At 43.5% G+C, this 26,863-nt stretch overlaps 1 protein-coding gene across 1 annotated transcript; it reads left to right on the top strand.

Moving 5' to 3' along the window:
• Positions 1-10,052: 10,052 nt before the first annotated feature.
• Positions 10,053-25,267, top strand: LOC145349791 (C-X-C chemokine receptor type 2-like). The gene is made up of 2 exons (XM_080198335.1): positions 10,053-10,139; positions 21,816-25,267. Exon 2 carries the CDS (start codon positions 21,819-21,821, stop codon positions 22,968-22,970), a length of 1,152 nt encoding a protein of 383 aa, XP_080054461.1. The 5' UTR covers positions 10,053-10,139; positions 21,816-21,818; the 3' UTR covers positions 22,971-25,267.
• Positions 25,268-26,863: the final 1,596 nt, after the last annotated feature.

Raw genomic sequence — 26,863 nt, forward strand, 5'->3', positions numbered from 1 at the left:
TGTTCATAAGTCCACCACTGGACATATGGAGTTCCACATTAGGCATGACTGGGATGAGGAATGTGAACTCCTTAAATTTTAGATTGTTGTGTTGTCTCATGCTGGTCTTGGTAATCACGAAGCATATACAGCTGGAAAGAACAGATACCAGTTGTTCCTCTCTAAGAAAGATGAGGGATCTTTACAGGATATTTTGTCAGAACATTCACCTGCACCTACCACCAGTGCAGATGTTCTTGGTTAAGTTCTCACTGATATATTCAGGGTCACAAACTGATGAGCACACTTGTGATGACATTGTGTCTTTAAGAAACGTATTTGAGTCAGGTTTCTAAACAGGATATTTTTTAAACAGTCTGTTTTAACATCGATGCCACTTGGTCTGGAACCGTTGCAGCATAATTAGTCCTAATTGCCAAAATGTTTGTTTTAATCTGGAGTAATGTTATTCTGTTATTTTGGTGTTTTCCCCTGGGGTTTTGTAGAGTAGGGATTGACTAAGCGGATTGACAGTAAAATCATGTAACTGGGTAGGGCTAGCTTACACAGAGAAATCAAGCTAAGTTTGCTGCTTGGGATCCTTAGAGAGAGGTTGCTTCCTCTATGTCTCTTTTTCCCTCTGGATTTTGAGACTGGGATATGTCAGGAAATGAGTCTCTTTCCTGAGATTCTGCTGTTTGTTGGGGGGGGGGGGTAAGGGAGCAGGGAAGGTGGATCATCCTCTGGAAGTTGTTGTGTGAGAGTCAGAAGCCAGGATCTGTTCAGTGGGGTTAAAAGGCTGAAAATGAAGTATCCGCATGAGCTTATCTGTTTTGTGCTGATTCTGAAGAGGGATTTCTGCTTATGAGGATACTGCGTATATTGGAACGATAGAGATAGCTAGTGGTCTGTGAGTTAGGAATGAGCAAACCCAAAACATTGCCTCTATTCTCACGCCACAGATGCTGTGAGAGCTGCTGAGATTCTCCAGCATTTTATGTTTGTTTCAGATTCCAGCTTCTGCAGTATTTTGCTTTTATTCGTGCATCTTTTACTTCATTGGTGAATTAGTCTCTGAGCTGCTGTGCCATTATAGTGATGAAGTCATTGTCAATTCTATGCGTTAAAAGGTTGATCTTCTCTGAGCTACAACTTTGATAGCTTTTCAAATGCTCCTTGAGAATCTCATCAAATTCACTGAGATATTCAAGGCAGGTTAAAAAAAAATTACCTCTTTAACTTGACACTGATGACTCATCATGTGCTCTTACAGGAGGCCCCAAGGAAGAGAGCAGTTTGACTTGGCAGCAACATGTCTAAGCATCTTCCTACACTCCTTTAGAGACTGCTGTGTGCTTTGTTTCACGGAGACATGACTCACTCCTGATTCACCGGATTGTGCCCTACAACTGGACGGCTTCTCAGTCCATCGCATGCATCATACAGCAGCCTCGGGCAAGGCCAGGGGAGATAGGGTCTGCTTTCTAATGTAAACATAGCAACATAGAAAATAGGTGCCGGAGTAGGCCATTTGGCCCTTCAAGTCTGCATCACCATTCGATATGATCGTGGTCAATCATGCACTTTCAGTATTCCACTCCTGCTTTTTCTCCATACCCCTTGATCTCCTTAGCCAAGAGGCCATTTCCAGCTCCCTCTTAAACATATCTAATGAACTGGCCCCAACAGCTTTCTGTGGGAGAGAATTCCACAGGTTCACAACTCTCTGAGTGAAGAAATTCTTCCTCATCTCAGTCCTGAATGGCTTACCCCTTATTCTTAGACTGTGACCCCTAGTTCTGGACTTCCCCAACATCGGGAACATTCTTCCTGCATCGAACCTGTCCAGTCCCATCAGGATTTAAATGTTTCTATGAGATCCCCTCTCATTCTTCTAAATTCCAGTGAGTACAAGCCCAGTCAATCCAATCTCTCTTCATATGTCAGTGCTGCCATTCCAGGAATCAGTCTGGTAAACCTTTGCTGGACTCCCTCCTACTATCTCCAGACACTCACCACCCTCTGTGTGAAAAAATTGCTCCTCTGGATACTTTTGTATCTCTCCCCTCTCACCTAAAACCCACTAGTTTTAGACTCTCCTACCTTTGGGAAAAGACAGTGACTATCTACCTTATCTATGCCTCTCATTATTTTATAGACCTCTATAAGGTCACCCTTCAGCCTCCTACACTCCAGAGAAAAAAGTCCCAGTCTATCCAGCCTCACCTTATAACTCAAACCATCAAGTCCTGATAGCATCCTAGTAAATCTTTTCTGCACTCCAGTAAATCTTTTCTGCACTCTATACTGAAATCCTCTTGCTATGAAGGCCAGCATGCAATTAGCTTTCTATACCACCTGCTGTACCTGCAGGCCAACCTTCAGCGATTGTTCCACCATGACACCCAGGTCACGTTGCACTTCCCCTTTTCCTATCCATTTGGATAATAATCTTCCTTTATTTATCCACATTATATTTCATTTGCCAAGTATTTGTCCACTCAGCCAGCCTGTCCATGTCACCCTGCAGCCTCTTACAGCACACACTGCCACCCAGCTTAGTGTTAACAACTCTTGGTGCCCAAATGTAGCAACACTACTCCCCGGATCTAGAATATCTGACACTGATATGGCGTCCCTACTACCTTCCACAGGAGTTCACCTCTGTATTCCTGACGGAGGTTTACATCCCGCCCCATGCGGATGTGAAGACCTCACTGGGAGAAATATACACCACCGCAAATAGCCTTGAGGCTAAACATACTTAGGCCTTGTCCACCATGGGTGGGTACTTCAAGCAGGCCAAGCTCAAGAATGGCTACCAAAATACCACCAACACATCTCCTGTAGGAGGCTCAAACATCAAAGATCACTGCTGCATACACATCAAACATGCCTACCACTCTATCGCCTGCCCACACTTTGGCAAATCAAACCACAAGGCTGTGCTCCTAATCCTGGCTTACAGGTAAAAATTGAAATGGTAGAATCTGATAAAGAAAGCCATGCAATGTTGGTCTGAGGAATCGGATAATCTTCTACAGGACTGCTTCACATCAGTGGACTGGTCAGTATTGAAGAACTCAATGATGAACCTGAACGGGTACATCACTACAATAACAGATTTCATTAGTAAGTATGTAGAAGACTGTGTGCCAAAGAAGTAAATCTGTGTGCTTCTCAACTGGAAACTATGGATAAAAGGGATATTCATTGCTTGCTGAAGTCCAGGTCTGAGATGTACAAGCCAGGCAACCCTGACCTGTACAAAAAATCCAGATACCATTTGCAGAGAACCATCAAAGATCCAAAGAGACAGCACCGGCCCAAACTAGAGTCCCAGGCTAGCCATGCGGCCTCCCACCAACTACGGCAAGGTCTGCAAGGCATAACAGGCTACACGATGAAGGCATGTAGAATCGCCAGCAGTAATCATCCTCCCCGATGAGCTCAATGCATTCTTTGCACGATTTGAGTAAGAGGTCAGCAAGAGCACGCCTTCCATCCCAGAAGCCTCAGCCGAACCAAGGTCACCATCGCAGACATCAGATCAGCCTTCTTGAAAGCCAACCCACTAAAGTGATTGGTCTGGATGAGCATTCAAATCCTGCACGGGCCAGGTCTTGGGCGTATTCATAGATATCTTTAACGTCTTCTTATACCGATCTGAGGTCCCTACCTACTTCAAGAAGAAGACCATCATCTTTGTACCAAAGAAACACCAGGCAGTGTGCCATAATGACTATTGCCCGGTGGCTCTGACATACATCGTGAATTGCTTCAAAAGGTTAGTCATGACATGGATCAATTCCAGCCTCCCAGATTGCCTGGATACACTACAATTCACCTATCGCTGCAACAGATCCACAGCAGACTCCATCTCCCTGGCCTTTGAACAGAGGGGAGTATGGTAGGATGAGAGAGGAATTGGCGAATGTTGACTGGGGGAGTGCATTGGAAGGTAGGTCTGCTGAGGAACAGTGGAGGATCTTTGAGGAGATCTTTCTTGGTGCTCAGCAGAAATTTATTCTGATGGTTAAAAAGGATCGGAGGAGGAGAGGTAATCAGCCGTGGATAACGAAGGAGGTGAAGGCAAGTGTTAAATTAAAAGCGGATGCGTTTAGAGTAGCTAAGAGTAGTGGGCGAGAAGAGGATTGGGAGAGGTTTAAATGTCAACAAAGAATGACAAAGAAATTGATAAAGAAGGGTAGGAGAAACTATGAAGCTGGGCTAGCGCTTAATATAAAAGAGGATAGCAAGAGTTTTTATAAATACATAAAAAGGAAGAGGCTGGCTAGGGTGAACGTTGGACCCTTGGAGGATGAGACGGGGGACTTAGTGGTAGGGGATGGGGAAATGGCTGAGGTCCTGAATAACTTTTTTGTTTCGGTCTTCACGGAGGAGGACGTGAGTAATTTGCTGGGTGTTAGTGATGGAAAGATGGTAGGAGTGGAGGGCCTGAATGACATTGTTGTTACTAGAGAGGTGGTGCTTGACAGACTGGAGGGACTGATTGTGGACAAATCCCCAGGACCGGATGGAATGCATCCAAGGGTTCTGAAGGAAATGGCGGAGGTGATAGTGGATGCCTTGGTGATTATTTTCCAAACGTCGCTGGATTCCGGGCAAGTGCCGGAAGATTGGAAAACGGCTAATGTTACGCCGTTGTTTAAGAAGGGTGGCAGGCAAAAGACGGGGAATTATAGGCCGGTTAGTTTAACGACTGTTGTAGGAAAAATGTTAAAATCCGTGATCAAGGAGAAAATAGCGAGGCATCTTGAGGGGAATTGTTTGATAGAGCATACGCAGCACGGTTTCGTTAAGGGGAAGTCGTGTCTGACGAACTTATTGGAGTTCTATGAGGATGTGTCTAGGGCGGTGGATAGAGGAGAGCCGGTGGATGTGGTCTTTCTTGATTTTCAGAAGGCGTTTGACAAGGTGCCTCACAAGAGGTTATTGCAGAAGGTCAGGGGGCATGGAGTTGGGGGCAGGGTGTTAGCGTGGATAGAGGATTGGCTGTCAAATAGGAGGCAGAGAGTGGGGGTCAATGGGTGCTATTCGGATTGGCGGTTGGTGACTAGTGGAGTGCCCCAGGGGTCGGTGCTGGGGCCTCAGCTATTCACCATTTATATAGATGATCTGGAGGAGGGAACCGAGTGTATGGTGTCGAAATTTGCTGATGACACCAAGATTGGTGGAACGGCAAATTGTGCGGAGGGTGTGGAGAGTCTGCAGAAGGATCTAGATAGGCTGGGCGAGTGGGCCAGGAACTGGCAAATGGAATTTAATGTTGGCAAGTGTGAGGTTGTCCACTTTGGTAGGAATAATGGTAGGAAGGATTATTACTTACGTGGCGAAAAACTGCAGCATGCGACGGTGCAGAGGGACCTCGGGGTCCTTGTGCATGAGTCACAAAAACCCAGCCTGCAGGTGCAGCAGGTGGTCAGGAAGGCGAATGGGATGCTGGCCTTCATAGCGAGGGGGATTGAATATAAAAGTAGGGAGGTCTTGCTGCAGCTGTATAGGGCACTGGTGAGGCCGCAGCTGGAGTACTGTGTGCAGTTTTGGTCGCCGCACTTACGCAAGGATATTTTGGCCTTGGAGGGAGTGCAGAGGAGGTTTACTAGGCTGATTCCGGAGTTGAGGGGGTTGAACTATGAGGAGAGGCTGAATAAACTAGGCTTGTACTCGTTAGAGTTTAGAAGAATGAGGGGAGATCTCATTGAGATGTATAAGATGTTGAATGGGATGGATAGGATAGAGGTGGAGAGGCTCTTCCCGCTTAGAAAGGACAGTAGGGCTAGAGGGCACAGCCTCAAGATAAAGGGGGGGTGGTTTAGAACGGAGTTGAGGAGGAACTTCTTCACTCAAAGGGTGGTGAATCTCTGGAATTCTCTGCCCGTTGAAGTGGTGGAGGCTGCCTCACTCAATATTTTTAAGATGCAGGTTGATAGGTTTTTGATAGGCAAGGGGATTAAGGGTTATGGGGAGAGGGCGGGAATGTGGAACTGAGCCACGACAGATCAGCCATGATCTTATTGAATGGCGGGGCAGGCTCGAGGGGCTAGATGGCCTACTCCTGCTCCTATTTCTTATGTTCTTATGTTCCTACACTCAACCCTGCAACACGTAATAACAAAGACACTTACGTCAGACTCTTAGTTATTGACGACAGCTCAGTCTGTAACAACATTAAAGTTTCAAGTTTATTTATTATTAGTGTAAAAAGTAGGCTCACATTAACACTGCAATGAAGTTACTATGAAAATCCTCTAGTTGCCACACTCCAGTGCCTGTTCGGGTAAATTGAGGGAGAATTTAGCATCGCCAGTGTACCTAACCAGCATGTTTTTCGGACTGCGGGAGGAAACCAGAGAACCTAGAGGAAACCCACGCAGACACGGGGAGAACATGCAAACTTTGCACAGACAGTGACCCAAGCCAAGAATTGAACACAAGTACCTGGCACTGTGAGGTAGCAGTGCTAATCACTGTGCCATTGTACCTGCCCATTATTCCTACAAAACTCATCTCCAAACTCCATGGCTTAGGGCTCAGCTCCTCCCTCTGCAATTAGATCCAAGACTTCCTAACCCACAGGCAGCAAATCAGTAAGGATAGGCAATAACATCTCCTTCATGATTATCCTTGACACAGATGCCCTATGCCATGGTGTGGCGACTAGGGGATTTTCACAGTAACTTCATTGCAGTATTAATGTAAACCTACTTGTGACACTAATAAATAAACTTAAACTTTATGCCGCAAACATTTGCCTGACAACGTGGAAGGCTATCTGTTTATATGTTCCCATGTCAGTGCTTTCCCACAACATTATCCATCATTCGCTAAGACTAATATCCTAGCCCCAACCATCTTCAGCTACTTCATCAATAAGGTGAGAAGTGGAGATGTTTGCGGATGATTGCACAATGTTCAGCACCATTTGTGACTCCTCAGTTATTGAAGCAGTCCATGTCCAAATGCTGGAACTTGGACAATATCCAGCTTGGGCTGACAAATCTATTAATTTATATTTATTGGTGGCACAAGTAGGTATACGTTAACATTGAAATTAAGTTATTGTGAAAATCCTCTAGTCGCTACACAGAGGGAGAATTTAGCATGGCCAATGCATCTAGCCAACATGTCTTTCGAACTGTGGGAAGAAACCAGAACACCCAGAGGAAACCCATGCAGGCACGGGGAGAACGTGCAAACTCTGCACAGACAATGACCCAAGCTGAGAATCGAACCCGGGTCCCTGGTGGTGTGAGGCAGCAGTACTAATCACTGTGCCACCATGCCAAGTAATATTTGTGCCACCTAAGTGCCAAGCAATGACCCAACAAGGGAGAATCTAACCATTACCCCTTGAAATTCAATGGCATTGCCATTACTGAATCCCCATTATCAACATCCTTGGAGGTGACCATTGACCACAAACTGAACTGGACCAGCCATACAAATACCACAGCTACAAGAACACGCTAGAGGCTGGGAACAGTGACAACACTGTACCATCCACAGGATGTACTGCAGGAACTCATCAAGGTTCTTTAGACAGCACCTTCCAAACATATAATTGCTCCAATCAAGAAGGACAAGGCCAGCAAATACTTGGGAACACCACCACATGGAATTTCCTCTGCAAGTCACTCACCATCCTGACCTGGAAATATATCGCCGTTTGCTCACTGTCGCTGGGTCAATTTTTTTCTCTAACAGCACTGTGGGTGTACCTATGCTATGTGAACTGCTTCAGTTCAAGAAGTCAGCTCATCACTGCCTTCTCAAGAGCAATTCGAGATGGGCAATAAATGCTGGCTGAGGTAAATTAATAAAAGATTATTTCACAAACCTCTTTATGATAACACAGGAGTGTAATTGGAAGAAGTATTTCTTTAATGGAAGCCTAGTGTGCAGTATAGAAAATAGGTGAAATTAATCAACAATTTACTTCAAAACCCCAAATCCTGAGGACAAATCTCTGGCTGCATTGCACCTGGTGCAAATCCAACCATGTCAGAAAATATCCATCATTATGAAGTGCTTTGAAAGGCTAGTCATGGCACAAATCAATTACAGCCTCCCGGACTACCACTTGGATCGCCCATCACTGCAACAGGTCCACAGCAGACGCCATCTGCCTGGCTCTGCACTCAACCCTGATGACACCACCATAATGGGTCGGATCTCAAATAATAATGAGACAGAGTGCAGGAAAGAGAGAGAATCTGGTGAACTGGTGCAGCAACAACACTTTCTCCCTCAATGTCAACAAAACAAAGGAGATTGTCATCGACTTCAAGGAGCGTAAAGGAGAACATGCCCCTGTCTACATCAACGGGGACGAAGTAGTAAGAGCCGAGGGCTTTAAGTTTCTGGTGTGCAGATCACCAACAACCTGTCCTGCCACCACCCACCACACCCGCCCCCCCCCACTCCCCCCCACCCCCCGCCCGCCCCCATGCCGACACTATAATTAAGAAAGCCCCACCAACACCTCTACTCTCTCAGAAGACTAAGGAAATTTGGCCTGTCAGCTACGACTCTCACCAACTTTTACAGATGCACCATAGAAAGCATTCTTTCTGGTTGTATCACAGCTTGGTATGGCTCCTGCTCTGCCCAAGACCACAAGGAGTTACAAAAGGTCGTGAATGTAGCCCAAGCCATCACACAAACCGGCCTCCACCCACTGACTCTATCTACACTTCCTGCTGCCTTGGCAAAGCAGCCAGTATAATTACGGACCCCATGCACCCTGGACATTCTCTCTTCCACCTTCTTCCATCGGGAAAAAGACACAAAAGTCTGAGGTCATGTACCAACTGACTCAAGAACAGCTTCTTCCCTGCTGCTGTCACATTTTTGAATGGACTTACCTTGCACGAAGTTGAACTTTCTCTACATCCTAGCTATGACTGTAACACTACATTCTGCACTCTCTCATTTTCTTCTCTATGAACGATATGCTTTGTCTGTACAGCGCACAAGAAACAATATTTTTCACTGGTAATACACATAACAGTAATGAATCAAATCAAATCAAAATATCGGGAGGGTCCTGGAAAGGGTTTGCACCGAATGCCTGGGCCACTCCAACAAATGTAATCAGCAAGAACATGAACTTGATTACCATTCGTTTAAGCAAATTTGTTTTTGTAAAGACATTTTGATGCCGAATCCTCTGGGAATATGCAATTTTCCCACCTGTCAGCATGACGTAGTGCCAGCAAGAATCACAATTGGTCTCTGCAAGGGAAGACCAGAGCTGGTGACTATGCCAGACGCCACTGTAATCCCTGGGCAGTTGAGGACATGTCCCCGTAGCGGTGAGAAATCAGGCCGGTGATCTATGTTCAGGGCGGAGGGGGAAATATCAATGTGGAGGTTCCTGATTCTGTGGTCAGGGAGGAGAGGGGTGTCTTTCACTTTTAACGAGGGTGCCCCAGTCGCTATGAAGCCAGGCTTACTGGTATGTTTAAGCCACACCCCTCTGCAAAACACTCCCCATTGCAAAATAAGACTCAATCCAGGAAGGTCACAGTCAGATCCATGCTGGCATGAATCACACCAGTTTTCTTGTCTATTTTTGGGTAAAATTCTGCCCCATATCTCTTCAGTTGAGGCATGTTAATCAGTCCCTGACAATGAAAAAAAGCAGTGCCACAAACGACTTCCAAATTACAAAATCAGTTGATATGAAAGTTCTGGAGGGAACTGCACTCAGCAAACTACCAATCCAAATTTTACCCTTCTATCACATTCCAGAATGAGTGGAATAACATTCATTGTGACACTTCTGGTTGCAAATTGTCCTTCTGCCCATGACGTATAGTACTTTTGTTCAGCTACCAGAAAACGTGGGATTGAACTAAAAATAATTGAGTCACATCTTGCAGACGTTGTGCACAGTGCCTTTAAATTACTAAATGTATTGCACCACTCTCCCCACCACTTTACAAAATATCTAGCTCTTCTACTTAACAGGATACACATTAGACAGTGCTCTGACTCTACTGCACTATAAAGTTGTGCTCATGCCATTAAACATCGTCGCGGCCATTGAGTTGCCATCTTTGTGCACGCCACATTACGTGGTCAGGAAAACCGCTGTGCAAACTTAGAGACTGGCAAAACAATCTTTCAAAAAGGTATGTAGCTATTATTTTTCAGCTATTCAGTTATTTGAAGACCATAGTACTCTATTTACATAACAACCAGATATCCCACTATGCTGCTTACATGAAAACTATAGAGACTAGTGTATTGGGCCATGTCAGCCATGGTTCAGTTAGTAAATCAGCCTTGTCTCTGATTCAGAAGGTCCTAAGATGAGCGGCAGAACAAAGTGTGCAGAGACACTGAAAGTTTGCAAAGGGATATAGATCATCTAAGTGAGTGGGTGAGGGTTCTGGCAGATGGAGTACAATGTTGATAAATGTGAGCTCATCCATTTTGGCAGGAATAACAGCAAAATGGACTACTATTAGATGGTAAAAAATTGCAACATGTTGCTGTGCAGACGGACCTGGGTATCCTTGTGCAGGAATCACAAGGAGTTGGTTTGCAGGTGCAGCAGGTAATTAAAAATGCAAATGGAATTTTGTCCTTCATTGCTATAGGAATGGAGTTTAAAAAACAGCGGGATTATGTTGCAGTTGTATAAGGTGCTGGTGAGGCCACACCTGGAGTACTGTGTACAGTTTTGGTCTCCTTACCTGAGAAATGATATACTGGCACTGGAGGGGGTGCAGAGGAGATTCACTAGGTTGATTCTGGAGTTGAGAGGGTTGGCTTATGAGGAGAGGCTAATTAGACTGGGGGTATACTCATTAGAATTCAGAAGAATGAGGGGAGATCTTATAGAAACATATAAGATTATGAAGGGAATAGATAAGGTAGAAGCAGGGAAGTTGTTTCCATTGGCGGTTAAAACTAGAACTAGGGGGCATGGCCTCAAAATAAAGGGAAGCAGATTTAGGACTGAGTTGTGGAGGAACGTCTTCACACAAAGGGTTGTGAATTTGTGGAATTCCCTGCCCAGTGAAGCAGTTGAGGCTACCTCATTGAATATTTTTAAGTTAAGAATAGATAGATTTTTGAACAATAAAGGAATTAAGGGTTATGGTGAGCGGGCGGGTAAGTGGAGCTGAGTCCATGAAAAGATCAGCCATGATCTTATTGAATGGCGGAGCAGGCTCGAGGGGCCAGATGGCCGACTCCTGCTCCTAGTTCTTATGTTCTATTCTAGAGACCTGAACACAAAAACCTAGGCTGACATACCAGAACAGTTCTGAGGAAGTGCTGCACTGTTGGACTGCATTGTTAAACTGTTGTTAAACCATGGACCCTGCAGCCCTTTCAGGTGGTTGCAAATGATCCCATGGCACCACATCCAAGGAATGGTGGCATTTTGCCTGGAGTCCTGCTAATATTTATTCATTAATTAACTACACAAAAATAGCTTACCTTAGTCATGCTCACAATGGTGTTTTTGGGAGTGTATGTGTGCAAATTGGCTGCTGTATTTCTTCAACCACAATATTCATTATCCATAAAATGCTTTAGAAAGTCCTGAGGTTGTGAAAAGTGATATAGGAATGAAAGTCTGGTTTCATTTTTCTTTCCTTCCTGTAAAACTCATGTTATTCCGTTTTTAAGTAACTTAATGAGAAAGTATGGTTAAAATTCAATAGGAGTTTTTGAAGATAATGAACCAGGATTTAATGTGGATCTTCAGATGGTTTGTATAATTTTTTAATTCATGTACGCCTGAAACTGTAAATTGCACACTTGGATCTTTATGCTATGAAACATTTATGGATTCAACTTCCTGTGCTGTTGAATGAGAGATTTAATACCAGCAGAGCCTCAAACAGCCATGTGGGCACATCTGCAGTCAGTTTACTGAGATTTGGTAAGAGGTCAGTAATGTTATGCCAACAGATGGTCAATGGAACAATTGTGGATTCCAAGATACTGGTGCAGGAATAGGAAGAAGATTCTTATTTGCTTTTAATATTTCTGGTGGCATTAAGCAGAGGTACAATTCAGGAGAAGGGAAATCTCTGTGGTGTATTATCAAGGGAAGTCTAGGTGAATGTCTTCAGCAGTTGTCAGGGGACTTTTGATTGTTTCCCTTTGTCTAATGATACACAAACATGAAAGGTTGAGGAAAGAAATAAGGAAAGAAGGTTATATAATACCGTTTGCTGCTTGAATTACCTAAGCAGAAAGAACTAGTCTGCAAAGTATACTGAAGCAATGAAGACACATTTTAAATTCAGAAAGCCAAAAATAATAATCTTTTAAGACTGGCACGGGTAGTACTGAAATAGCAACTCTAGATTCCATAGTGCCATTCTCGTTTGCTGCCCCTGAAATGCATCCTGCACAGGAACAGGTTTGTAACATTCATTTGCAGTTGAGATTCAAATATGTTATAAGCTATGCTGGAAGTTCTGCTGCAATGTTTATCAGGTTCAAAATGAACATGTTTTAAATGTCAATATGCCAGGATTAGGTGCCAGTTTCTCCGTCACATTCTTGAAGCGTGGTGGGCTGGGTGGGGGTTGCTAAACATGCTGGTGAGCCTCGCTTCAGAGCACTCGGTCACTGCTTCACAAGGGCTCCCAATCTCACAGTGCACTGGGAGACCCCCTCCCATCCCCCCATAGACATCAGGAACCCACCCTCATCGACAGAATGTGCGCTTACCCCCTTCTCAACACAGATCACTGGCATTGGGGTGCTCCTGATGGGTCTGCTATTGTGACCCCTGATATGACTCCTGATCAAGACCCCTGACATACACTCCATTGGATTCCTGACATTATATACCCCTGTATGACTCCCGCATAGAACCCCTGCCCCCCCACTGTATAGTCCCTCCATAATAGCCCCGTGCACAGCACCTATTCAAGCCTCACCCTCTTGGCACTGCCCTGACACACTGATGGCACTGCCAGGGTGCCTGGTGGCCACTGCTGGGGTGTCTGGTGGCCACTGCTGGGGTCTCTGGTGGACACTGCTGGGTGTCTGGTGGACATTGCTGGGTGTCTGGTGGACACTGCTGGGTGTCTGGTGAACACTGCAAGCATTTCAGGTGGGCACTATCAAATGGTTACTGCCCGATGGGCACCGCACGACCATGTCACCAACCACCTCTGGGCTTCAAAGGTCTCCAAGCCCCTTGGCTTGGCCATCGCACCAGATCTCTGCTCGTGGAGACCAGTAGTGACCTCCTGCCGGAGAGGTGGGAATATTCTGGGAGGTGGGAAAATTGCATGTCAAACTTGCTGATGAGATTGAATTTCAATCAATTTCTTGTAAGTCAGCCTCAAGCACTTTCTGGGCACAATCCGGTGCACCACATTAGAAAGGGGCCAGGACCATCACAAACTCTTAGCTGCAATTGATTTTTAGGCCTGCGCGTTATTTTCCGGCATTCGGTGCGATTGGAGAATTTCTCCCAATATACAAAGCTATGGATCAAGTGCTGGAAAATGGGATTAGAATAGATAGGGTGTTTCTTGGTAGCCGAAGGGCCTCTTTCTGCACTGTAAAAATCTGTGGGGAGTGATCTTACCAGCTCATCCCGCCAGCTGACTGGCGTGACGAGCAAGTAAGATTGCAAGAAGTTCACGCTGGGTTTTTCACTTCTCGTGATGATACCAGTATTGAATTGCTGGTGTGATCAGCCTAAGGTGTTTAGTGAGCCCGGGACGCAATTGTCTGGACTCATTTGCCTTAATGGCCTCACTGGTGGAGGTCCTCACTGGCAAGGATCATCATTGGCCATGCTAAATTCTCCCTCAGTGTACCCAAAGAGGTGCCAGAGTGTGGCGACTAGGGGACTTTTACAGTAACTTCATTGCAGTGTTAATTTAAGCCTACTTGTGACACTAATAAATAACAATAATAGTAACAATAATGGATGATCCCCTGCGACGAGGACCAGATCTGATTGCCTCACCAATGGGACCAAAGGCCATTGAGGCCCCTCCAGGAGGTCAGAGTGGGATGGGTCTTCCAACCTGGGACTCTGGCAGTAGAAGGCTGGCATTCTGGCACTGCTCACCATGCACTCTGGCAGTGCCAAAGGGCAGGGCCAATGGGTAGTAGGTGGGGCCTGAAAAGGTGACAGTGTATGGCGAGTTATGTAGTCTGCAATTGGGCATCGCTGACTGGAAGGGGGTGAATGGGACACTATTGATTGAGGAGGCAGTGGAGAGGCGGTAGCGTGAATGGGGTGGTGACTGACCAGGGAGATGGGTGAATGGTGACGGCAATCACCCTACTGGTGAGAATCAGACAGGCGACGGTGCAGAGGGACCTCGGGGTCCTTGTGCATGAGTCGCAAAAACCCAGCTTGCAGGTGCAGCAGGTGGTCAGGAAGGCGAATGGGATGCTGGCCTTCATAGCGAGGGGGATTGAATATAAAAGTAGGGAGGTCTTGCTGCAGCTGTATAGGGCATTGGTGAGGCCGCAGCTGGAGTACTGTGTGCAGTTTTGGGCGCCGCACCTGCGCAAGGATATTTTGGCCCTGGAGGGAGTGCAGAGGAGGTTTACTAGGCTGATACCGGAGTTGAGGGGATTGAGCTATGAGGAGAGGCTGAATAAACTAGGCTTGTACTCGTTAGAGTTTAGAAGAATGAGGGGAGATCTCATTGAGACGTATAAGATGATGAATGGGATGGATAGGATAGAGGTGGAGAGACTCTTCCCGCTCAAAAAAGACAGTAGGACTAGGGGGCACAGCCTCAAGATAAAGGGGAGGCGGTTTAGAACGGAGTTGAGGAGGAACTTCTTCACTCAAAGGGTGGTGAATCTCTGGAATTCTCTGCCCGTTGAAGTGGTGGAGGCTGCCTCGCTAAATATTTTTAAGAAGCGGGTTGATGGGTTCTTGATAAGAGAGGGGATTAAGGGTTATGGGGAGAGGGCGGGAAAGTGGAACTGAGCCACGACAGATCAGCCATGATCTTATTGAATGGCGGGGCAGGCTCGAAGGGCTAGATGGCCTACTCCTGCTCCTATTTCTTATGTTCTTATGTTCTCTAAGTAGCATAAAAACAAACAACAATAGCAGCCAGGAACAGGCCCTTTGTCCCTCCAAGCCTGCGTCAATATGTGGTTTCCAACCCTCCGTTCGCCTCCTCGTTCAGTGTTTATTAAGATATACCTTGAACATTGTTAATGTGCCTGCTTCCACCACTACCAGTGGGCAGTGTGTTCCAGTCAACCACCACCCTCTGCGTGAAAAGGTTTCCCCACATGTCTCCCCTGAACCTCTCACCTTAAACCTGTGCACTCTTGTAGCTGGCCCTTCAACACTGTGGAAAGTCTCTGACTATCCACTCTAGGGCGGCACGGTAGCACAGTGGTTAGCACCGCTGCTTCACAGCTCCAGGGTCCTGGGTTCGATTCCTGGCTTGGGTCACTGTCTCTGTGGAGTTTGCACATTCTCCTCATGTCTGCGTGGGTTTCCTCCCACAGTCCAAAGATGTGTGGGTTAGGTTCATTGGCTGTGCTAAGAAGTTGTCCTTTAGTGTCTAGGGATAGGAGGGTAGGGCTTGGGTGGGATTGTGTTCGGTGCAGACTCGATAGGCCGGAGGGCCTCTTTCTGCACTGTAGAGTTCTATGATTCTATCTATGCTCTCATGATTTTGTAGACTTTTATCAGGTCGCCCCTCAGTCTCTGTCTTTCCAGTGAAAACAAACCGAGTTTATCCAACTTCTCTTCATACCTAAAACTCTCCTGACCAGGCAACATCCTGGTAAACCTTTGTTTCAGCCTCTCCAAAGCATCCACATCCTCTGGTAGTGTGGCGACCAGATCTGCACACAATATTCCAAATGAGGCCGAAGTAAAGTTTTATACACCTTCAATATAACTTGCCAATGTTTACACTCGATGCCCCGGCCGATGGAGGCAAACATGCTGTAAGCCTTCTTGGTCGCCTTATTCACCTGTGTTGCCACCCTCAAGGATCAGTGGACATGCATGCCCAGATCCCTCTATATGTCCAAAGGAAGTGGGCCTGGAAATAGTAGATCCATTCGTAGTCATTTTCCAAAATTCATTGGACTCTGGAATAGCTCCTACATGTTGGATGTAAGCTAATGTAAGCCCGCTGTTCAAAAATAGAAGTAGAAAGAAAACAGGGAACTATAGATCAGTGAGCATAATGTCAGTACTGGGGAAGTTGCTACAGTCCATGACCAAAGATTGCATAACTCAGCATTTGGCAGGCAATGATATAATCAGATTAAAGGAGAATCATGCTTGACAAAACTATTTGAATTTTTTGAGGATGTAACTAGTAGAGTTTACTGAGGAGAACAAGTGAATGGGGTTTATTCAGACTTTCAGAAGGCTTTTGACGACTCTCACATAGCAGACTACTGTGTAAAGTTAAAGCACATGGGATTGCAGGTAGGATCTTGAGATGGATAAAAGATGGTTAATAGGAAGCAAAGAGTTGGCATAAATGGGTCTTTTCCTGATGGGCAGTCAGAGACTAGTGGGATTCCGCAAGGATCTGTGCTAGGACTCCAACTGTTCACATTATATATTAATGATTTGGAAGAGGGAACTGAATGTATTATCTCCAAATTTGCAGATGATACGAAGTTGAGTGGGAGGGTGAGCGGTGAGGAGGATGCAGAGATACTTCAGTGTGATTTGGACAGACTAAGTGTGTGGGCATATGCAGGTAGATGCAGTAAAGTGTGGAGAAATATGAGGTTATCCACTTTGGTAGCAATAATAGGAAAGATTATAAGAACATAAGAACATAAGAAATAGGAGCAGGACTAGGCCATCTAGCCCTTCGAGCCTGCCCCGCCATTCAATAAGATCATGGCTGATCTGAAGTGGATCAGTTCCACTTTCCCGCTTTCTCCCCATAACCCTTAATTCCCTTGTCTATCAGAAACCTATCTACCCATGACTTAAATATATTCAGCGAGGTAGCCTCCACCACTTCAACGGGCAGAGAATTCCAGAGACTCACCACCCCTTAAGTGAAGAAGTTGCTCCTCAACTCCGAAATTATTACTTGAATGAGTATAAATTGGATGGGTGGATACTCAGCGAGACCTTGGTGTCTTTGTGCATCAGTCGCTGAAAGTAAGCGTGCAGGTACAGCAGGCAGTAAAGAACTCAAATGGTATGTTGGCCTTCATAGCGAGAGGATTTGAGTATAGGAATAGGGGTGTTTTGCTGCAATTGTGTAAGATGTTGGTGAGGCCACACCTGGAGCATTGTGTACAGTTTTGGTGTCCTTATCTGAGGAAGGATGTCCTTGCTATCGAGGGAGTACAGCAAAGGTTTACCAGGCTGATTCCTGGGATGGCAGGTCTGTCATATGAGGAGAGGCTAAGTCGGTTAGGATTATATTCACTGGAGTTTAGAAGAGTGAGTGGGGATCTCATAGAAACTTATAAAATTCAAACAGACTTTGACAAGGCAGACTCACAAAAAATATTCCCAGTGGTGAGGGAATCCAGAAGTGGGGTCATAGTTTAAGGATAAGGAGTAAATGTTTTATGGTGAGGAGAAATTTCTTCACCCAGAGAGTGGTGAATGTGTGGAATTCACTACTGCAGAAAGTAGTTGGGGTCAAAATGTTGTCTGATTTCAAGAAGAAATTAGATATCGCTCTTGGGGCTAAAGGGATCAAGGAATATGGGGGAATGAGGATATTGAATTCAATAATCAGCTATGATCAAAATGAATAGCTGAGCAGGCTTGAAGGGCTGAATGGTCTATTCCTGCTTCTTGTTGCTGTGTTTTGATGTCAATGCTTCTAAAGGGTCTGCCATTTACTGTATAATTCGCACCTGAGTTTGGTCTTCCAAAATGCATCATCTCACATTTGTCTGGATTAAACTCCATGTGCCATTTCTTTGCCCAACTCTGCAACTTATTTATATCCTGCTGTATCGTTTGACAATCCTTGTCACTATTTGCATCTCTGCCAGTTTCTGTGTAATCTACAAACTTACTAATCAGACCACCTACATTTTCCTCCAGATCATTTCTATATATTACAAATAACAGAGGTCCCAGAACTGATCCCTAGCCATGAGACTTTATCTTTTGTACCAGCCTATCAAAAGGGACCTTGTTAATGCCTTAATAAAGTCCATGTAGACAACATCCACCAACTTTCCTTCCTCAATCATTCTTGTCACCTCCTCAAAAAAACTCAATCAAGTTGGTGAAATATGACTTTCCCTCCACAAAATGACTCCATGCTGCTTATCACAAACAAATCCAGTCATTTCCAAATGCAATTAAATTCTTCCTTGCCACCCAAAGACTCCTGGGAAAAATCCCAACTGGCCCCGAAGACTTGTCTACCTTAATGCATTTAAAGACACCCAACATTTCCTCCTTCAATACATTGAGCTGTCCAAGATATTCACATAACCTTCCCTAACCTCAACATTCTGTGTCCTTCTCTTTGGTGAATACCAATGCAAAATACTCATTAAAGATCTCACCCACTTCCTCTGGCTCTATACATAACCTCTCTCCTTTATCCTTGAGTGGGTCTATTCTTTGATTTTTGATTTTTTTTCTCTCACCAACAAAAAGTGCGCAATTCTTTCCCACTTTCATGCTTGTTCGGCACTTAGAACTTTTTCTTGGTAAGATCACCTCCTGTGATTCTACGGGTTTATCATCTAGAGATACAGACTAATGTTCTGGGGATCTGGGGTCAAATCCCACCAAGGTTGATGGTGAAATTTGAATTCAATAAAAATCTGGATTAATGGTGACAATGAAACCATTATCAATTGTCCTAAAAACCCATCTAAGTTCACTCATGCCCTTTGGGGAAGGAATTCTGCCATTCTTACTTGGTCTGGTTGACATGCCTATCATCCCATTCAGTTCAAGGGCAAATAGAGATGGGCAATAAATGTTGGCCCAGTCCATGAATCCCACATCCCATGAATGGATTGAAAAGAAATAGATGTCACTAATTGATCATTTCAGGGAAATATATTGCCATGTGACTGCTCCCATACAGTGAAAGGTTGCTGAACCAAAATGTAAAAAAAAATTGCCCTCGGTGCTGAATGTAAGCCTACTTGTGACACTAATAAATAAACTTAAAACTTAATGAAAAAAAACATTTAATTGAATAGCTAACAGGGTAAGATTAAGAAAAGGTATATAAAACAGTAAAATGACATCAGTTAGACAGAGACTGGAGAAACTTAGGTTGTGCTCATTGGAGCAGAGCAAGTTAAGAGATGCTCAAAATTATGAGCAGCTTTGTTAGAGTGAATAAGGGTAAACTTTTTCCAGCGGCCAATACAGCAGATTTAAAATAACTGGCAAAAGAAATGGTGATAAGCACAATTTTTTAATGCAGCACCTAATTGTGGTCTCAAATGTACTGCCTAAAAGGCAGTGTATACAGATTTAATAGTAACTTTAAAAAGGTATTGCATAAGCCTAATTGTGACACTAATAAACTTAAAGCTTAAATGAAAGGAAACATTCCATTGAATATCCTACAGGATAAGATTGAGAAAAGGTAAATAAAACAGAAATAAAGTGACATCAGTTAGGTGAAGAGACTAGAGAAGCTATGGTTGTTCTCATTAGAGCAGATGTATTGCATATATATTTGATTAATTACATATATATCAGGGTTATTGGAAAAGAGCATGGAGAGTGGGCTTAACAGCTCTTTCAGACACAGGTAAATGATTTCCATTTGCTTTGTATTGTTTAATGATTCTAATCATGACACCATAAGGAGGAGGATGTGGTTAGAATAGATAGGGTATTATGACTGGTGAGGGATGCATAGAGGTAGTTGGAGATGGCATTGTCTATGATCAAATGTGTAATAATGAAAGCAGGGAGGCCATGTGAGATAGCAAGGTTCAGAAGGGTCTGTGAATATAGGTGAGTCAAGTCAATGAAAATGCCAGGACTACATTTCTTTACAATCTATTTGATGTATAGTTCTGTAGCCAAATAGCATCTTTTGAAGGTTTATTCTTGACTGTCTGCACTCAGTTCATCAAATCTATTCAGAGGAACATGTGGAAATGTATCACTTTCTAGAAAGTAGAGACTGTGCTTCAAGGGTAACTTCACTTGAGGTAGAGAGATTCTTCCCACTTAGAGGTAGAGAGATTCTTCCCGCTTAGAAAGGATAGCAGAACTAGAGGGCACAGCCTCAAAATAAGCGGGGGGGTGGGGGGGGCGCAGTTTAGATTGGAGTTGAGGAGGAACTTCTTCACTCAAATGGTGGTGAGTCTCTGGAATTCTCTTCCCGTTGAAGTGGTGGAGGCTACCTCGCTGAATATATTTAAGTCACGGGTAGATAGGTTTCTGATAGACAAGGGAATTAAGGGTTATGGGGAGAAAGCGGGAAAGTGGAACTGATCCACTTCAGATCAGCCATGATCTTGTTGAATGGCGGGGCAGGCTTGAAGGGCTAGATGGCCTACTCCTGCTCCTATTTCTCATGTCCTTATGTCATGTTATGTTCACATTACAAGCAGGATGAATCCCATGTGTTCATGGAATTGCTACAGTGCAAAATGAGGCTATTCGGCCCATTGAGTTTGCAATCCCATCCAGGCCCTATCCTTGTAACCCCATAATCCCCGACACTAAGGGGCAATCCCACCCAGACCTGTTCCCCATAACCCTAAGTATTTACCCTGCTAATCCCTCTAACCTACATATCTTGAGACACTTAGGGGCAATTTGGCACGACCAATCCACCCATCCTGCACATCCTGGGTTGAATGTCACTTGGATTTTGTTTTTTCCATAATCCAGTTTCCTCCCACAGTCCAAAAATGTGCGGGTTAGGTTGACTGGTCATGCTAAATTGCCCCTTAGTGCCCCAGGATGTGTAAATTAGAGGGATTAGCGGGGTAAGTGTGCAGAATTATAGGGATAGGGCCTGGGTGGGATTGTTGGCTATGCAGACTTGATGGGCCGAATGGCCTCCTTCTGCACTGTAGGGTTTCTATGATTCCATGAATTCAGATCTTTAAATTTTAATATTAGCACTGCTCCTGGTGGCCCAATCTGACAGGTTCACCATCACCTCAAACCCACCTCCCACTCACTCACAGGTCTACAAGGGCAGTCCCTGCCTGCTTGTATGGCCCCCTCACCAAAGTATTCCTTTTCTTTTCCTCAACAGGAAGTCACCCTGGTTGCAGGTTAGCACAGGAGTTGCATCTTTATGATTGAGCCACGGTCGAGCAGACTACCAACAATTATAAAATGTGCATTTTTTCTAAATGCAGGAATATTCCGTTCACCTTCTGCTACATAGTCCTGGCAACGTGAACTAACACTAACTCTATGTGATGGTAGTTGTATACTCCACTAAAGCACAAAGCCAGAGGTTTTTGTTCCATTCCTGATCTCACTATATTTGCTTAAGTATTGGATAAATAAGGGCACACTTTGACTTATAATGGGCATGAGGAGACATTAGGATAAGTGACAAATAGCTAGCCAAAGAGGCAGGTTTATCTGCAGCTTATAAAGTAAGAGGGGTTGAGACTTTATGGAGGGAATTCAAGAGCTTAGATCCTCAACATCTTAAGACATGGTTGCCAATCGGAGAGTGTAAGAGTTGGAGATGTGCAAGAGGTCAGAATTTGAACCATACAGAGTTTTTAAAGAATCAAGTGATTATACTATCATAAGAAAAATAGTTTCAGACAATTCAGTGCAAATAAATTTTTAGTATTCATTATATATGGTATAGAAATCTGATATTTTACCTCAAGATTAATCCTACTCCCTGTTCTATTCTTTATTTCAGAAAATGGACGCCCAAAATTTTGAACTTATTGACATCGACTTTGGTGATCTTTTTGAAAACTATACATATAATGATGACTACATGATTAATCCTGTTATGTCACCCTGTACACCCATAGCAAATGGGTCAATGAACATGACAACTGCAATTGTCTATAGTCTGGTTTGTTTCCTGGCTATGTTAGGGAACATGGTTGTAATGGTTGTTGTACTTTACAATCGACGCGCAATATCATCCACAGATACCTATCTGCTTCATCTTGCAATAGCTGATCTGCTTTTTGCTGTCACTTTGCCCTTTTGGGCAGTGGATGCCATATCTGGCTGGGTGTTTGGTGATGCCATGTGTAAGATTATCAGTATGTTACAGGAAATTAACTTTTACAGTGGGATTCTGATACTGGCTTGTATCAGTGTTGATCGCTATCTGTCCATTGCCAACTCTACACGGACCCACAAAGAGAAGAGACCATTTCTACTCAAACTGGTCTGTGCTTCTGTTTGGCTGTTGGCTATTGTTTTGTCTTTACCTGTTCTATACAAGGGTGAATATACATATTCTGGCCAAATCATGTGTTATGAGATACTCGAAGGTAAATTGGCTGAAACATGGAGAGTAACCACCAGGCTTTTGCGGCACTTCATTGGGTTCCTCATCCCACTGGCTATCATGATCTTCTGCTACAGTATGATAATCCAGAAACTGTGTCTCACAAAGGGATTCCGGAAACAGAAAGCCATGAAAGTCATCATAGCAGTGGTGCTGGCTTTTCTCATCTGTTGGCTGCCATACAATATTACTGTGCTCATCGATACACTAATGAGGAGTAAACTCATTGATGAAACTTGTGACATGCGTAATCATATTGACAGAGCTCTGTCTATAACCCAAACATTGGGTATCCTGCACAGCTGCATTAATCCAATCCTGTATGCATTCATTGGGGTGAAATTCAGGAGGAATGTGGTCAAACTTTTCATTAAGAAAGGAATCATTAAGCAAACCATCATGTCAAAGCACAGGAGATCTGTAACCTCCATCACTGAATCTGGACTCATTTCAACGAGCATGTACGTTACTCCTGATAGAAATGTCAGATCAGTCAGTGAGACGGCAGATAAAAAACACGGAAGTACTAATAGTCAAAGTTTCTAAGAACTAAAACATTGAACTGAACAGTAATGTAAATGTTTCAATTCTGAACACAGTAAATCGTTTTGAGATGGTGCAATGAATTAATATCAAACAGAAAATAAGATATATAGATGTTTTTCAGTAATGGTTCAGACCACATTGGTGTCCTGCATTTGATAATAAGGGATAACCATATGATTGGTTGGATAATGTTCTGATTGCTCACACTGAATATTGACCTTGCTTTGCTATAATGACAGCCATACTACTCAGTCACAGAATAACCAAAAGAAACATTTGCTTCACTTACCTTGCATGTAATGGAATTGAATTAACACAATGATGGACATGGAGGTCAATGCTTCATTCACAGAATTCGCAGGGCTGATCTTTTGGTATACAGAGGTTGCCTACGTGATCCTATATTCCAAAGTCTTCTCCTTTTTCAGATGAAAACATTCCAGTAAAATGAGTTCCTCCTTGAGCTGTTCTTTTTTTGAGAAGAACTTGACTTAATTTTACAAAGAACATTCAACCAGAACTCAGTCTGAAACAATTGGTTAATCTAGAAAAGCTTTCAAGAGTGCCATGCCTTTCAGTTTGTAATACTCACACACTCATCATCAGGCCTCAGTGTTTCTTACCTTGGCGCTATCTGTTGACGGTAAGTGATCAGCAAGCAGTAAGAACATAAGAATACAATAAATAGGAGCAGGAGTAGACCATTTGCTGTTGGTTAACATGCAGGTTCAGTCGACAGTTAGGAAGGCAAATGCAGTGTTAGCATTCATGGCGAGAGGGCTAGAATACAAGAGCAGGGATGTATTTCTGAGGCTGTATAAGGCTCTGGTCACACCCCATTTGGAGTATTGTGAGCAGTTTTGGACCCCATCTGTAAGGATGAATGTACTGACCTTGGAGGGAGTCCAAAGGAGGTTCAATGAATGATCCCTGAAATGAAGAGCTTGTAGTATGGGGAACAGTTGAGGAAACTTGGTCAGTACTCATTGGAGTTTAGAAGAATGAGGGGGGGTCTTACTGAAACTTACAGGATACTGCGAGACTCAAATAGAGTGGACGTGGAGAGGATGTTTCCACTAATAGGAAAAACTAGAACTAGAGGGCACAACCTCAGGCTAAAACAGAGATGAGGAGGAATGTCTTCAGTCAGAGAATGGTGAATCTGTGGAAATCTTTGCCGCAGACGGCTGTGGAGGCCAGGTCATTGAATGTCTTTAAGACAGAGTTAGATAGGTTCTTGATTAATAAGGGGATCAAGGATTATGGGGAAAAGGCAGGGGAATGGGGATGAGAAAAAATATCAGCTGTGATTGAATGGTGGAGCAGACTCGATGGGCCGATTGGCCTTATTCTGCTCCTATGTCTTATGGTCTTATTTGGTCCCTTGCACTTGTCTTGTTTTTGATAAGATCATGGCTGATTTGTTTGTGGCCTTAACTCCAATTTCCTCTCCATTCTTCATAATCCTTGACTTCTATGTCAATGAAAAATCTATCTAACTCAGCCTTGAATATATTCAATGATGCAGCCTCCACTGCTCCCTGTGGAAGAGAATTCCAGAGATGTCTAGGAGAAGAAAATCCTCATTAATTGGGAGACTCCTTACTTTTACACTGTAACCATAGTGGACAAACATTTTCTTACCTCAACCTTCCCGATTCTCTTCCAAGAGATGATCTCAATGATGGAAGTCAGAAGCAGAGCTGCACTCTTATTCCCAGATCTTCTGGCACAAAGTCTGGCCAGGGGATGAACTTGTACCTGGCATTCACTGAGGTCAGGCAAATGGCCCAGAGGTGAAAAGCACAGAAGATACTTCCAGTCTGGTTGGTGTACTGCAACTGTCAAATATCCAACAAGGAAAGTCGACTCTGTGGAGTCAAGTACAGGAGGTTAGATGACCTCTTCAATTTGCTCGGACACATCACAGATTCACCAGAATTATATTAAGGGTTGTAAGGTGAAATTGTGAGGACAGGTTGCAATATCTTGGTTTGTACTTTCTTGAGTTAAAAGGAGATCTAATTAAGGTGTTTCAAATGGTAAAGGGATTAAATAGAGTGAATACAGAGAAGCCAATTGGTGGAAGTGTCCAGAACAAAAGAATGTAGTCTTAAAAAATTACAGCCAAGAATTTAGGAATGAAATGAACAATCACATTTTCACACAATAGATCGTTAAATCCTAATAAGGCTGTGGCTGCTGGGGGTCAAGCATATCAAGGGATAGAGAAGGACAAATAACTGGACTTGAGATATAGATTAGCCATATATAACTTAATAATGGAAGAGGCTCGAAAGGCTGAATGGCCAATTCCTGATTTACGCTATGTACAGTATTTGTTATTTTAACATTCTGTGAAGTTTAGATGGAAATATTTGTGTCAAACATCATTGTTCGATTATTTGTTTGTTCAGTATTTTATTTAATAAATTCACTTCGTGGTTATACTTGGAAAAAAAGGTCTACTGGGTGTCTCTTTTGAAGATCAAATGAAAATATTACAGCAATAGAAACATTTCTAAAATAGATTGCCCAATTCATTAATGCAAGACTTTTCCTGAAATTGTTTCCTTGAATTCTATACAGTTAGAAGGGATTCTTTGAGGTAAAAACACTTGTGAACTGAGTTTAAACACCTCCAGTTGGAGGCTAATTGGTGAAGACTATGAATGAAATGTGCCTGAAAGCAGTAAACTGGAGACTTCCATGCTTAGCACTCAAGTACTGACGAGGAGAAATTTTCTTAATGTAATATACTTAGCCACATCTTATGCATTTCCACTAAAACTGTGGAATACATTTTCTGACAGACAACAGCTCATATCGTAATGATTCAGGGCTAAGGGAGGTGGCTCGCAGGCTCTCGGAGGTGGCACTAGAAGTCCTCTTTGAGCAGATCAGAGGTGATTTGTACCTGTCATAGAGGCATAAAATGTGACCTCAGCATGTTTTCCCTGTTTCACAAATTTAATGATTCAACAAGACCAGTCAAGGTCAATGCTGTAAACCTCTAAGATCTAAAGTAAGATCTCATCTCACAAAACATGCTTCTCAATAACTGCACCAGCACCAGCATTACAATGTCACACTGCATCCACCATCAAACTGTGCAGACATTACATTCCTCACATTATTGCATTCTTAGCATGTAATACCTTAGTTTTATCTCTCTCTCACACACACTCACACACACATACAAAAGAATATACTGTACCATCATGACAATGTGATGCATGCTTATGTAACATTAATCTTTGATTAAGGAGAAGGGGAGGGAAGGAGGGGGAGGAAAGGAGGGGGAGGGAAGGAGAGGTCCCTCTGTCCCACATTCAAACAGTATCGGAGCAAAACAAAACTAAAACTTTTCTGTGAAAAAAAAGTTCCCAGGTAGCACCTGACCTGTCAATCACGCTCCACCCAGCAATTTCAGGACACTGCATTTGTTCAGTTTAAAAATAAACAAAATGTCCACTATTTTGCTTCAGTAACACTTAGAGGACACTGGTTACATGCAAAACTGTGCCAAAAAAAGCTTGCAAAGCAGCTGTTTGAAAAACCTGCAAAAAAGCATGAATAAAATACATTTCTTAAAGGCACAATGTCATCATATCTCCCCTTTAGAAAAAAGTGAACTACCAAAATTCAAAGATAGCTTCATTTTTCAAAACCTTCTAGTTTCACACTGCTAGTACCCTACAATTGATGTGCATATATTTCATAAACTCAAAGCATGCAAACAAAACAGTAATATAATTTCAGTCCTTTTCCTTTAATAAAATTTGAGACAAAGCATTGGCAATCATAATCTCTCTTTCTGCCACATGTATAATTTCCAAATTAAATGGTTGCAACAATAGACTTCATCTAAACACTTGCATTTTTATGCTTAA

The sequence above is a fragment of the Carcharhinus amblyrhynchos genome, chromosome 11 (assembly GCF_965287045.1).
Source record: "Carcharhinus amblyrhynchos chromosome 11, sCarAmb.v2.hapA, whole genome shotgun sequence".
Classification (NCBI taxonomy): domain Eukaryota; kingdom Metazoa; phylum Chordata; class Chondrichthyes; order Carcharhiniformes; family Carcharhinidae; genus Carcharhinus; species Carcharhinus amblyrhynchos.